Source organism: Cheilinus undulatus, linkage group 1, assembly GCF_018320785.1.
Source record: "Cheilinus undulatus linkage group 1, ASM1832078v1, whole genome shotgun sequence".
Taxonomy (NCBI): Eukaryota; Metazoa; Chordata; class Actinopteri; order Labriformes; family Labridae; genus Cheilinus; species Cheilinus undulatus.
Genome location: NC_054865.1, coordinates 15,469,729 through 15,483,587, shown reverse-complemented (window position 1 = coordinate 15,483,587; position 13,859 = coordinate 15,469,729). Strand labels below are relative to the sequence as shown.

Sequence of the window (13,859 nt, the reverse complement as noted above, 5' to 3'; positions counted from 1 at the left end):
TAACTGTCAGCTTGAAAACAACTCTGTCCACCTGTATGCTGCTCATCAGTCAACATAATAAACTTTACCCAGCTATCGCTAAATCCCCAAACTTTGTTTTTGGTCCTGCATGACCTAACCACGAGACCATCCGTACCCCAATGTGCTCTTATTCTAATTGTCTCATCCTTTTATTTCATTTTATCTTTTGTTCAATTTAAGTCAAACTGCCCTATTTTTAATCTAAAAACATTTATTTATGATTGCAAGATGTAAGAAATTTGGGTTGCATTTTGTCATTAACGAGATAATGGTGGGTCTTGAGGTTGGACCAGTTGAGAAGAAGTGCTGTTGATCAAAGGCAGTAAGAGCAGCCTGTTGACTGAATAACCCGCAATTTCCACATAGGATGACTGCGCCGTGCACCGAAGCACCACAAGGTTTGCCCTGATCGAAGGCAAGTGACCTTGCCCATTGGAAGCGAAGTCTAGAGTGCTCCGCTGCAGCGCGCAAGCCCTGACCAGCAGGAAGATCACAGGAGAACTGCTAGTTCACACAGGAATAGTATGTCCACAGCGGACTATTTTAACTTTTGGGGTTAATTTGTCATTCTTTCCGGTATAAGTCCATGATATTATTGCTTCTGCCATTGGATGAGTACATTAGGAAGTTAAAAGGTTCATGTTTGCTTAAAGAATCTGTGGTTTTATGTAAAATTCTTTGGCTTAATTTCCCAAAGGCTAACTCTTCCTCTTCAATGGTGCTGTTGTAGCTCTGTGACCCACTGACCTCTTGGTGACCCTTTGCTCTTGATGCAGGATGAGACGTAATGTTGATATATTGATGAATTACGATTGGGAGTCTGTGCATTGTATTGTGTTTCTGATCGATGGATACTGAAGCAGTTTGGCAGCGGCCGGCGCTGAAAATAGACCTGCAGCGTATCTCGAACGAAACAGAGCAAAGTGTCGGTCCAGGCACACGCTGCTGCCGGTCTGGAGCGCTGGCTGTGGAAATGCTCTGATAGACTAGAGAGGGAGCGATGTGCTCTGCAGTACGATTTGCCGGCAGTTCGCGGCGTGTTCGCTGTATGTGGAAATTTAAGGATGAGCTTTATGCTCTTATATCAGGTTTGCTGCCATCTGTAGGAATTAACAGTGCACTGCAAAACTAAGTAGACCTGCACACCACCAAAACAAAACGTAAAATACGATCATGGATATGATCAAAAACTTCCTGTTTCATGGCAAACAAAAAAATCCCATGGCTAACTTTTTTTTTTTTTTTTTTTTTTTTAATTTGACTTGAGCCTTAGCTCGCTTGAACCCTCTGGCAGTTGTAAAAAGGCTACAACAAACAATGACAACAACTTAATTTTTCATGTTCACATTTAGGAATGGGCGGTGATACAGTAATACCTTATACCGGGGTATTGAAAGATAGCCTCGGTATTGCTTTAATTACTGTCATGAAGACAGTACTACGTAGAAAGCACACATTTATAATTAATGCCTTGAGAGTTTATGCCCATTCTCATCTCTACCCAAATTCACAAGTTTAAAGGGTAAAAGCTGAGAGGACCATAGGGGAATATCAAGAGGTCACATAATAAATCTGTTTATTTTAAACTCTGTGCAGCTTCTTTATACTGTGAGTAACGTCCTTTAAGTAAACCAGTTGACTAGGGCTCAGTGATTTGGGAAAATATTCTTATTGAGTTTTCTCCCCCAATATTGTAATTGCAATGATATGCAATTATTTCTTAAGTTCCTCATCTTATGTATTTTCCAACAAACACAAGCAATAAATCATTCTATATTCTAACCAACACAATGTTAGACTAAATTTGGGCTGCAGTAGTTAAAAAAAAAAAGTAATTGTGTTGATTTTGACTCATATTGCAAATTTTATATGAATTGCGTTGAAAGGAGTGATTATTTTTTATGTCATTCTCAAAAGTTCAAAGTAAAAAAAACATACAGAAATGAAGCATGGTATGTAATACATATTTTGCAGCAAAAAAAGTTTTAAGCTGGTATTTTGATGTAGATTTCAGGTTAAAGAAATATTGCACCTTTTGCGACATGAAAATTGCAGCAAGCCATACTGTGATTTGATCTAAATTTTCATTAATCACCCAGCCCTACCTTAAACCTCTTTATAAAGATTAAATTCTATTTTAAAGCTCCTGTGATCCTTGTGTCAATTTTGGCAACCCCTTTGGACATAGGTTAGTCTTATTTCTTTGCCATTTGTGTTTGGTGCATGCGTCAGATGCAGTTTGCTTGATTTTATTCTCCACTGCAAAGACTCAGCCATTAACAGTGTTTGCATTGGAAAATTAAAACACTAAAATGTCCCGTTTTGGGTTGTGCAGCTGAACTCTTTGTCATATAAAATCTGTATAGAGGTAGTCAGTGTTGTGGCTGATGAGCTGTCCTGATTTTGTGGGTCATGAAGAGTCCTCATTTTAAATCTCAGCTGAACCGTTAAAAACTCTTCACTGGATCTTTAAGTACTCGTGCACTGGTGTGAGTTGTCTCACCTTAGGTCACCCCGGTTTGTTGAGGAAAGAAGCCGACGTGACCTGTCAATCAACTGTCCCACCGTGTTTCTTTAGGCTGACCTGGAGGTCACGGCTGCTCTCTGCTCTTTGTCACATGAAAACCCTGTCACCCTGCTGAAGTTCATACAGAGTCCCAAACGAGAAAAAAATGCAATAATAAGTTTTTAATCATCCACTGATTGTCTTTTGCTTAAGATAAATCTTCTTTTTCATTTCAGGAAAATATGGATGTGGGGGATGAAGAGGAGGATGATGAGAAGGTATGTACCTGTAGCGTGAGTTCTTTGTTGCCTAAGCCTCTTTATATTTATGTATATACTGATGGATAGAGAAGTGTTTTATTTCTCCATGTTGACAAAGGTATCTGCATCTGATCTCTGATTTTCTCTCTTTAAGCTTTTTATTCAGCTCTAAATCTTCTGATGCAGTTTGATTGCTGCCAGCCACCTCTTTTATTTTTTGTAAACACGCGGTTACTAAAGACATTTGAGCTTAATGAAGACCTCAGCAGCCCGTTCCCACTTGTCAGCACACATTCATATGCTAATAGAGGGGCGGGGGAAGGAGGTCCTGCTGCATTTGGGAAAGCTCCTGAGCTTAACACGCTATATAATACCATCAATATGGAACTAATGACAGCACTTAGACATGCCTTTTCAAAGCTCATTGCAAAGTTTGTGTTCAGAGTGTTACAATGCTTTTAGGAGATGAAATATTTCTCCACACTGACAGCAGTTTATTGCAGACGTTTTGAATGGGCTGCGTGGGCCTGATGTGAAGTGGTTCTCATACTGGTTCCAGTGGGAACATGACCCTGAAATGGCTGAAGTGGTTAAATGCAGTGAGTAGGTTTGATGGATAATACTCGAGGATGAGAGTAAATTGTCTTACATGTGTTTTTTGGGACTGATAGTCAGTGTGCATCTGGAATATCGCAGGTTTGATCTCCTCTGTAGTATTTTTCCCAGGCTCATCCTCCCACTGCTGGAGGGCAATGAGCCAGTGATCACTCAGATTCTGAGCAAAAGAAAACATTTACACTGCAAAAAGTTGATGTTTTCTTGTGCATTCATTGAAAGCTTGTCAAAAAAAGATCTGATTGATATTAGTATAAGCTACAGTCAGTGTTTTTATTAGTGGTCAGAGCATGTTTACACATAGATTGTACTTACTGCATGCTTTTTACAATAAAATCACCTCTTAGTTTTTACAATTCATGCTCTAAAATGTTTAGTGATTTTAGTCAGTATTAATGTTACTCAGGTAGGGCTGGGCGATACAGCCTAAAAATAAAGTCTCTGATTTTTTTTCTCACTCCAAACCAAATTTACCATTTTAATCAATTTTCCTTACAGCTTAAAAAACTACAAGTAAAATAAACATCCAGAAAAATTTTTCTTTTATTTAATTGATCACATAAAATGTAATCTACATTTCCCTTTAAGGGTTAAAGTAGCTGTGAACTTGTCTTTAAAACTACACTGTGTAGTTTCAGGAAAAGGGGAGTTATTTACATTGATACTCAGGGTCTTAAAAGTTTTTATTGACTTCAGAAAAAGACTGAAACTAATGCTGATGTCTCTGTGGGACCTAAAAGGCAAACAAGACCTCAGGAGGACTTTAGTCATTTCAGTATTTTTATGTTATTTCTAGTGCTGTCAGTTGGTTAATAAAAATACTCAGTTAATTAAAGGCATGTAATTGATTAATGGTGATTAATTCCATATGTCGATAATTGGAGAAGGACTGCATTTTGGTAAATTTTAGTGATACAGAAAATCAGAGAGGAGATGCTTTTGAATGTCGTCAAAACTGTTTATTAGTATTTTAAACAGAAGAAGTTGATTATTAAAGATTGATTATTGAAGTCAGTTTGATGTTTTAAGGGACAGTGCTTATTTTGGCAGCTGTTATCAATTTAGTCTCAGTTTTTATATGAAAATACTTTTTTAGGGTTAGTCCCATTTTAGTCATTTTCACTCTTGAAAGTTTTAGTCTAGATTAAGTCAACGAAAACTGAAACACAGTTTAGTCAAGTTTTAGTGGTTTTAGTTGTTTAGTTGTTGTCACCCCAGATCCCTGTCTCCAACTCTTTCCACTGCCCTCCCTCCTGAATTAAAGCATAAAAAAGTCCTCATATTTAAATCTTTATATTTAGTTAAACTAATTATTTTCTTCACACTTTTTGTGTTATCCATATTGTAAAACTAAGTTAATTGTTAAAGACTCATCTTAATGGGCCATCAACACTTTAATTACTATAAAGTATACGGGAGATAATACTGTCAACCCAATCTGTCCTTGTGTTTTCACAAACTACACAGTGGAGAAATTTCATAGATTTTGAAGGTCCACCACTCCAGCACTGACATTTAAGTCTCGTTTTTGTCCCTTTTTATCATCAGTAGTCTGTTCTTAGCTAGTCTCTGTCTCGTCTTCCTCATGGAATAAAGGCAAACAATTTAGTCAATGAAGATAACACTGGTTTTTATACCACTCTATACATGATCGGTATGTAAATAAATGATTCATCATTTTGTTCACAGGATTCACCAAAGCCAACAAAAATTAAGAGTTCCTGACAGTAGCTTGAACTTCTTTTTGTACATTTTCGATGAAATTGAGATCAATCTCAATTTCCACAAATCTGATTCATAAGTAATAATAATTTTTCACCCAGCCCTAACTCCAGGCATCAAACGAATTCATGCATTGCAAAAACTTGAGTCTTAGTTTTTGTCGTGTAATTTCAAGTGAAGTCAGGCCTGAAATGTTTGTAGTAAAAAATCTGCAAATGCAGCAGAGAAATTTTACTTGAGTGTCTGTTTCTTTATTTGTGTATTCATCATATTTCAGAACATTTAAAAAATGTTGATTACGTCCTTGGTGGAACTGTTTCCCCAATTTCCTAATAAAACACTATCAAAATTTTTAACATTTGTTAATGCTGATATAAGACGTTTATTTGGACTAATTAGTTTAAAGTGGCTTTTATTAAGTTTAGATACATTTAAGTGAAAATTACAACATTATAGTTCTCTTGCTGAGATTTGAGTTTTAGCAATGTACACTGCAAAAAAACAGAATAAAATAAAAACCATTTAAGTTCAATTTCTTGTCAAAAATATCTCATTGCACTTATTTTGTTGAAAATGTTCTTGCTGTGCATTAAAATGAATTGTACTAACTTATTCAGATTGTGCATTCTCATTTTTTAGACTCTGAATGATTAAAATTTGCTTTCCCCAATAGCAAATATTGCTAATAAAGAACAAGCACTGCAGGCCTTTTTTTGCTAATAAAATCCTCAAATAAGATGTTTATCTGGACCTCTGAGGTGAGTGTGGTTTATCTCGAGTAATGCAATGCTTTGATTTAAAACTAAACAAGACAAGTGGTGAGACTCTAGTTTTTGCAGTGTATCACAGAGAAAGTGACGAGGACCGTGGCTTTGGCTTTTAAATAACCTCTTTATATCCGCAGCAGCTCCCCCTCACAGACCGCAGCCCCTCTCTCCAGTCCTCCTCCGCTCTCTCTCTCTGTTTGATGTGGACATTTGTCCGTGTCTCCGTCTGAAGTCTGAGCTCCTCTGTTTACTTTAAAGCCGTCCGTCCTCCTGGGATCTGGACGAGCCTGAGAACAGTTGCTCGTCTTCCCCATAATGTGAAGTCCAGTCCCTTTTTAAAGAGCGTTCACTCCAAGAAGTCTTTTTTAAAAAACTGTGTTTTCAACCACATTTTGCAGATTTTCTTATCAGTGTGGAGAGAATCTGTTTCAGTGTTTTTAACTCCTCTTTGAAAGGTTTTATTATTAACACTTGTAGCAGTCGAAGCTGTGGCCTTGAGAGTTTTTCAGATGTGTTTGCCTGGATAAAGCTGAATAAAATCTTATTGTTAAAGGAGCTGATGGATTTCAGTTGGTATTTGTGTTGTTTAAATTAAACAAAATCATAAATTTAAGTTCTTCATGATAGCTGTCTTAATAAATCAGTTTAAAGAAGGATACTTTCATTCAAAAAGCTTTGTTAAATTTTTGCATGGTTTTAAAGCTGCTTGAAATCAAAATTATATGATGCAACAGACAACTACAAAAGCCCTTTAAAACAACATTTTATATAAACAGAAGCACATTAATGGCTTTTTCCTTGTCGTTTTGCTAAATGAGATTGAACTCACTGTTGACTACGTATTTAATGTCTATTTTTTATCGTAGTTCTACATTAAACTATAGAGTCTAATTAACGGCATGTTTAAAAATCATCCCTTTTGCGGCTGTTGTTGGAACCAACACAAAGCTTTTTTCTTGAGAAAATAAATTCTTTACAACGTCCACTAAAAGAGACTTTCTAATTCCTAAAATATGCCATTTAAACATATATGTGGTGAATATAGTAGACACACAGGATGATTAGTTAAGATACGGTACAATATAATAGAACTTTTATTAATCATTGATCGCTGTAAACATAGTTTCTCCCAATCATGAAATGTTTTATTGCAGAGGAAAATCAATGACCAGTCATTATACTGCCTAGCACTAAAACGCTGATATCAGCTTTATTTGAAAACCGCTGTACATGGTTTTGGACAGCAGCCTTTTTTACGAGTTGAAAGTTAAGCTCCCTTTTTCTTGTGGAGGAGTTGAAAAACTTCAGACTTTGTATTCTGTTTGTTTTTCTGCTCCAGGAGTCGGAGAGACGAGGGCTGATGGAGAAAATCCACATGGTCCAAGAAACTATCATCACCCTCCAGACCCTGCTGGACGAGATCGCCTGCTTTGGAGAGAGAATTAAAAAGTAAGAATAAAAGATTCATAGTCCAGCTTGCTGCTGTTAAATATTCATTTGTATTTCAGCTGGAGGGACCTCAGATGTTTACCATCACTACAGGAGTAAATGCACTGGTCTATGTATTCTTGTAAATACCCAGTTCTCTGTTATATATTAGTTAATCAGAAAAGTCAGTTTTCAATTATTTTATTAGTTTAACCTTCTTATGTTGTAATTTCTATGTAAAATTGAGTTATCATCTCATTTTTCCAGCACTTTTAACTGGTCGGTGCCGTTCCTGTCCGGTCTGGCTTTTCTGATCTTTGTCACAGCAACAATCCTCACATACTTCATCCCCATACGCTACATAGTTTTAATTTGGGGTAAGTCTAATTACTGCACATTGCATCTTCTTTTCTCTGTTTGTGTGTCTGTTCACTTACATTTTGGCTGAGTGTTGCTCATCCTCTCTTTATGAGGAACTGCAAAACCTGCATGGTTGTCAAAATGTTAGCTACTTCAAGGCTTTGTCATACAGCGTGAGATAAGAAGATGACATTATAATTTTAATAATCAGAAATATTGCATTTTACTAAAATGTTTAAAAAACACTGTAAATCTTTATTCATATAGGCAAAATCTACAGCAAGTAAACAACAGACTGCTGTCTGGATTGCTCTTGTCGTGCATCAAAAGGGTTTTGCTGCTAACATATTTGTGCAGTTTAGAGTGTGCAGGAGTTTGCTTTCAACTTGTTGCCCATGCAGCATCAGGTCCTAAGGCTTCTATTTTTTGTTGCTGTGTATTGAAACAGTTACTGGTAGAGTTTGATCACATTTTTTAAATTATTGTTTCTTTTTACAAAACAATTTGCTCTTTTTTCCAATTACGTTTAAAGTCGAGGTCACTGTCTCAAGATTAGAGTCACTATCATTGTCGGTTTATCTTATCTTCAGGCCAAACTGACCCCCATTTGTCTCATAAACGACCTTACAGAACATTTTACATACAAACCTATGCAATCTAACGGAGTAAGTCACAGAAAGGCAAGGAGAATAAACTCAAATTAAATTAGTAGTGGTAATAAGAAGCACCAAACACCATTTTCCTATGTTACCTCTTATACATTTGGACCAGTACCATAAAAATTTCTCATGAAAGAGTCTTAACTAAAAGGACATTTTCCATATCAAATAGTTTCTTAATGATTGCTATCTATTCTGCTTTCTTGATGGTTCCTTGTCGAGCCACTTCCTGATAACTGCCTTTTGTGCTTGCCACTAGTATTTGTTCTGGGCATTTAGCATGTAGGGTTAATCCCCTCAATATAGAGTGCCATCAAGCTCAAAACTCACCGCTGGTCAGCAGTCAGGTTGCTGCACCGCCTCCAGCAGTGACCAGTTCAGTCTGCCTTTAAGAGAGATTTTTTCTCCTATCTAATTGTTAGAAATGCTCATATCATGACTTAACTTCACATTGTGGTAAGACACTTTGGGGTGAAGCCTTGAAAAATATTGCAGTCATGAGGGAGCGTACATTTTGGATCATGAAGCAGTACACTCTTTACATGGTTCAGGGGTTTAGTCTTAGCAGAATTAATGTGTTAAAGTCTGGGGAGCAAAAGCAGCCTGCAGCCATTACAATCATGACAAACAGAGTTATAATGACTATTAACAATGTGGGATAATGTGAACTCACTAGCACAGCTTTTTAATCACGTGTGGAAATATGGATCTCATTAAATTTAACAAATAAAGCAATGTATGACTTCTAGCTAATATTCAAACATGTTTTTCAACAGAGCAGACTGTTATAATTTTAGGAGAAACTCTAACCTTGAGAAACTGTGTGTTAAAAAACAATGAAAATACACAGGTGCTAAAACAGTGGATGAGTTACTGAAATTGAACTAAACAAAGCAAAACTGCACAGGTAAAGGAAAGAGGGGAGATGGTTATTTCTTGTTAAATCAATTGATTAACCTCCTGAGTCCTGAGCTTTTGTTTGGAATACATTTTTAGTTTCTACCACTTATTCAGGATCAGTAGGACCTGATAGGTTTAAAAGCTCAGACTTATCTTTGAATAGGAATTAGTTTTTACCAAAAATGATGTCCACAGATGTCTGCAGATGGACCACAAGAGCGTGTTAAAACCAAGCATGAACCAAACTCTCTTTGGTTTACCTAAAATGTCTGTTAAAATTCTTCACCATATTTATAAAAGTATCCCATAAAAAGAACCCCAAAATTTGATCAATCATTCCTTTAATGTTTCAGTGTAACTTTTTCATAAAGCCATAACATTTCAATTGAAATGCCCCCAAATAAAAGCAGATCATCCCTAAGATTATTATTATTTCTCAAAAATGTGTAAGTACATTCCCCAAATTCCCTGATAGATACAAAATTCCCCTAAACATCCAAACAAAGTCCCTCTAATGTCTATGAAAATTGGGGAGCAGATGGCCAACGGTTAAGTCACACCCCGTGAATGCAGGCAGCCTGAGTTCAAGTCTAGCCTGTGGCTCCTTTCCCAAATGTCTCTCCTCCACTCTTTCACTCATATTCTAGGTTCTATCCACTGTCCTTTTCTATTAATGAATGCATAAAAAGCCATAAAAACAAATCTAAAAAATTCCATGAAAATTCTGGACCCCCTCCCCAAATTCCCAGTCAAAGTCCCAAAATTGTACAAACAATTTTCCAAATTTTCATTGAAAATAAAATAGAGAAACATTCAAAGCATGTGTGAAATGAAATATTTACATGTGCTAGAAAATTTTCAGATAAATTCCACAAAACATCAAAATATATTTCCCAAATTCTAATACAAATGGGAATGAAAATCAAAGTAAATTACCCCAAAATCTTTCAATGAAACCCTTCAGTATATATAAATATAACCCCAAAAATTTAATAAAAACACTTGAAAAGTAGCAGATTGCCCATAATATAAAAACACGTTCACTAAAATTTCAGATGAAAATTTCACAGCAAATTTTCTCAACATTTCAATCAGATCAATTCAACTTCGCTGGACATTTTGGACAATTATCTTAAAAAATCTTACAGCACAAAGTATTATCGTATAAAAAAAAATGTCCTCCTAATGTCCATACATGCTGGGTTTTAAGAGGTTAATGTATTTATTTTCCTCTGGTATTGACACTAGGTGAAACTTTGTTTTCCTAAAAAGTTGGCATTTTGTGTAAAATGGAAATAAAGACAAAATATAGTGATATTTGAACCATCGAAACCCTGTATTTCATAACAAATTTTCAAAAGGAGAACATATCAGATGTTTGACCTGAGAAATTTTTCTAAAATTTAATGCCCATAAAGGATTTGGCAGCAACAGGTTTCAGAATATTTGGGTTAGGGTCAGGATAAGTTGATTTAAAGTGAAGGATAAATACGTGTTGACTTAGTCCTGCACCTTTTCAAACATGTTACTTTGTAGTGAATATGTTATCTGTTCTTTTAGTCTACTGCTGTGTCACATGTCTAATTAACCAGAGAATAAAATCAGAGTTTTGGTTTATTTCTGATTACATTTACAGATACAGGACTCTGATGCTTTGGTGCAAAACAGTGAACACAAAAGTAGAATAAAGATGTAAATGTCTGTTTAACTGCCATATGTGAGGTGACTTCAGTAAAATAGAACAAAAATATATCTGAAAAGACCGATAGAAAAGAATCTTTCGCAAAGTCTTTCTTCTTTTTTAATTCAATTTGATCTTTCTCATTCTCTTGTACATAAACATGGTCACAAGAGTATTTCCTTCAGTATTTTCAGCTTCTTTGACCTTTTTGCTTTTATCTTTTGATGCATGAATTAAAGTTTGTTCTCAGAACTGTGCAGATAGATGGATATTGTCTGACTGCCTCAAGAGTAAAAAATGCTGTTTTTCTGTCTGCAAAGTGAAAGTAAAACAAGAAAAAGGCACTTGCAGGCCGCGGTTCTCGAGGCAATATTTTCTTGGACAACACGAGTCTCCTCTTACTTGTTTGTGTGGAAACAAAGAGCGCAGCCACAGGAGACTAGTGCTAATGATATGTTGGTGTGAATTTCTGTTTTAGGTATCAATAAATTCACCAAGAAGCTACGGAACCCGTACAGCATCGACAACAATGAAGTGCTTGATTTCCTGTCGAGGGTGCCTTCAGATGTGCAGAAGGTAAGCCTCACTGGATCAGCCGGCCAGGAAGCCCCAAATCCCAGAGCCCTGCAGCTCTGAGTTTTACTACAACAACTCCCAGGCATTCAGCACTCCTGTCTGTATAATTAGATTCTTCTGTATAATTATGTAGCCCTGTATAATTTCTGTTGTGTTTTTGGTCACGATACATCCCTGGTGGAGGTCTGCTGTTCCCAGGCTGAGACAGGAGACGCTGCTGATGCTGCTGCTGGTGTCTCCTGCATGACCTTAACTAGAGTACAATGTGATGAGCAGACAAAAGAGGCAAAATAAGACGCATCAAATACAGCACTTTAACAAAAAATACCAAAATTATGTCTATGGAAGTCTCCACAAAGGATGCAGGACTTCTGTTGGTGATTCAATATAGCTGATAAGCTCATAAACCAGGGACAGCTGTACACATTTTTAAAGAAGATTAGCTGCATTTTTTCTGCTTCTAAGTAAAAGTTCTGCTAGACGTTTTGTTGTTTTGTGCTAAGATTAAAGTTGCAGGGATTGCTTAAAAATGCATTTATATGGCACAAATGCCCTATTTGCACAGGACTAGAATTGGGACCTTTGGTAATTTGTTATAATCACACCGGTCTTCTGTGTTTTTAATCCCGTGAGAACTGACCAAAGGAAAAACTGTGGCGTTGTGTGTATCAGCCATCTCTTAAAGCTGTGTTGAGTTTGTAAAGGGATAGAGGACAATGCAGAAAAATAAGAGTGGGAAGCCCTCTTTTAAAAGTTGCCAGATTTGGTAGATTTTCACCTCATGTTTTCTCTGAAAAAATACATTTTTCCTGATATTAATCCACCAACACCAGTTCACCATTAGCACAGCACTGGGCAACTTTAAGCGGGACTTAGCAAGGGGAAAAACACCTTTAACCAAGTAGAAACCTCGAGAAGAGCAAGATTCATGCTGATCAGCCTTCTGCCGATGCTGTGCTGGGTCTGAGGGGATAAAGCAGTAGTTCCCAACCTTTTTTTAATATGAAAACATGATTTATTACTGTCAAACATAAAAGTCGACTTCAGTTGTTTTCAGTGATAAAATACCAATTGATCAACCAAAGACCTTTTTATGAACCATCAAAACAAGTGTTACATTGGTTTTTGTTAGTTTATAAATCTAATTTTGACAGCCACAGAGGCAGACAAAACCTGCTGCCTCCCCAGTGGGCCTTAGGCCTCGGGATGGGAACCACTGGGATAGAGGGAGATGCAGAAAAGGATGGGATGGGATGGAGAGAAAAAAAGCAGGGCAAACAATGATGGAAAGAAATACTGGCTGTCCCGGCAATAAGTTTATCCTAATCTTTTTCTTCTATAATGCCAGCAACAGTGTTACCAATATGTGTAGAATTAGTAGTAATTATCATATTATTATAGACTAATCATTTTATTAACAGAAATAGCAATTAAGATGATAATGAAAGGAAGAAGACTGATATTGGTAATTATAAGAGGTGAAACTGAGCAGCTGTTGCACGTAAATGTTACTAATGAGGATAATAGATGTTAGGCTGATGTTGATAATTGAAGCAGTGGTAGTCAGATGCAGCAGCAGGATGCCCATGTCCACAATAAGAGTAGCAGTATATGTGGTGTTAGTGGGAACAACCCTGATTATTCTAATATTAACATTTGCAGCTATAAGCATTGATTCAAAGGACAAACTATCACATCATGGTGCTGTGTTGCTTCATTTGGCTTTGCTTCGTTGGTTTTACATCACGTTCTTCCTCCTGAGACAGCCCTCCTCCTCTTATCTGACAGGGATAATCTCTTTTTGTAAGTGGATGTGTGAATAAGAAACTCAGGAAGATTCAGGGGCAGTTTGACTGAAAAGATCTACAAGTTTTCAGCAGTGTGTGTCTGTGAAACGGCTCTATTTTCCTCTTCTATTCATGCTTCTTTCCTTTCTTCCACTGCCTCTCTCCTCTGTCCTCTCTCTCTTTTTAGCCACCGTCATCTCTCCTCTTCTCCCTGTGCGACTCTGTCCGTGGCTCTCTGAGCTGTTTGACCCCGTTTGCCTCCTCCTCCTCCTCTGATGCCCTTGGGCCTCTGGGTATAGTGACGCCCGCTCACTCTCTCTCTCTAGTGTCTCTGCTGACCACTGTTTTTCTGTCCTTATGACTGCAGTCATCCTGCTCTGCTGTGGCACTACTTTATCATCATGCACAAATGTTTGTGCATGTTGATGTTTTTCAGTTAAAGAATGCTGCAAAAAGTCAAATCTTAGCAAGTTATAAATATCTTACATGCTACATCAACCTTACAAGTCTAGATGAGCATCTTATTTTATTATATTGTGCAAAAAATAAGGCATGAATAACACCAAAGTTAAAATAT

General features: G+C 36.8%; 1 protein-coding gene across 5 annotated transcripts in view; it reads left to right on the top strand.

Moving 5' to 3' along the window:
* LOC121507593 (multiple C2 and transmembrane domain-containing protein 2-like) overlaps positions 1-13,859 on the top strand; it is a 99,085-nt gene that overhangs the window by 83,667 nt on the left and 1,559 nt on the right. For all 5 annotated transcript variants that reach the window (XM_041784022.1, XM_041784021.1, XM_041784024.1 and 2 more), the window contains 4 exons: positions 2,764-2,805; positions 7,231-7,340; positions 7,587-7,696; positions 11,398-11,495. In XM_041784022.1, the coding sequence (XP_041639956.1) occupies positions 2,764-2,805; positions 7,231-7,340; positions 7,587-7,696; positions 11,398-11,495 (360 nt within the window). The remainder of the gene's footprint in view (positions 1-2,763; positions 2,806-7,230; positions 7,341-7,586; positions 7,697-11,397; positions 11,496-13,859) is intronic.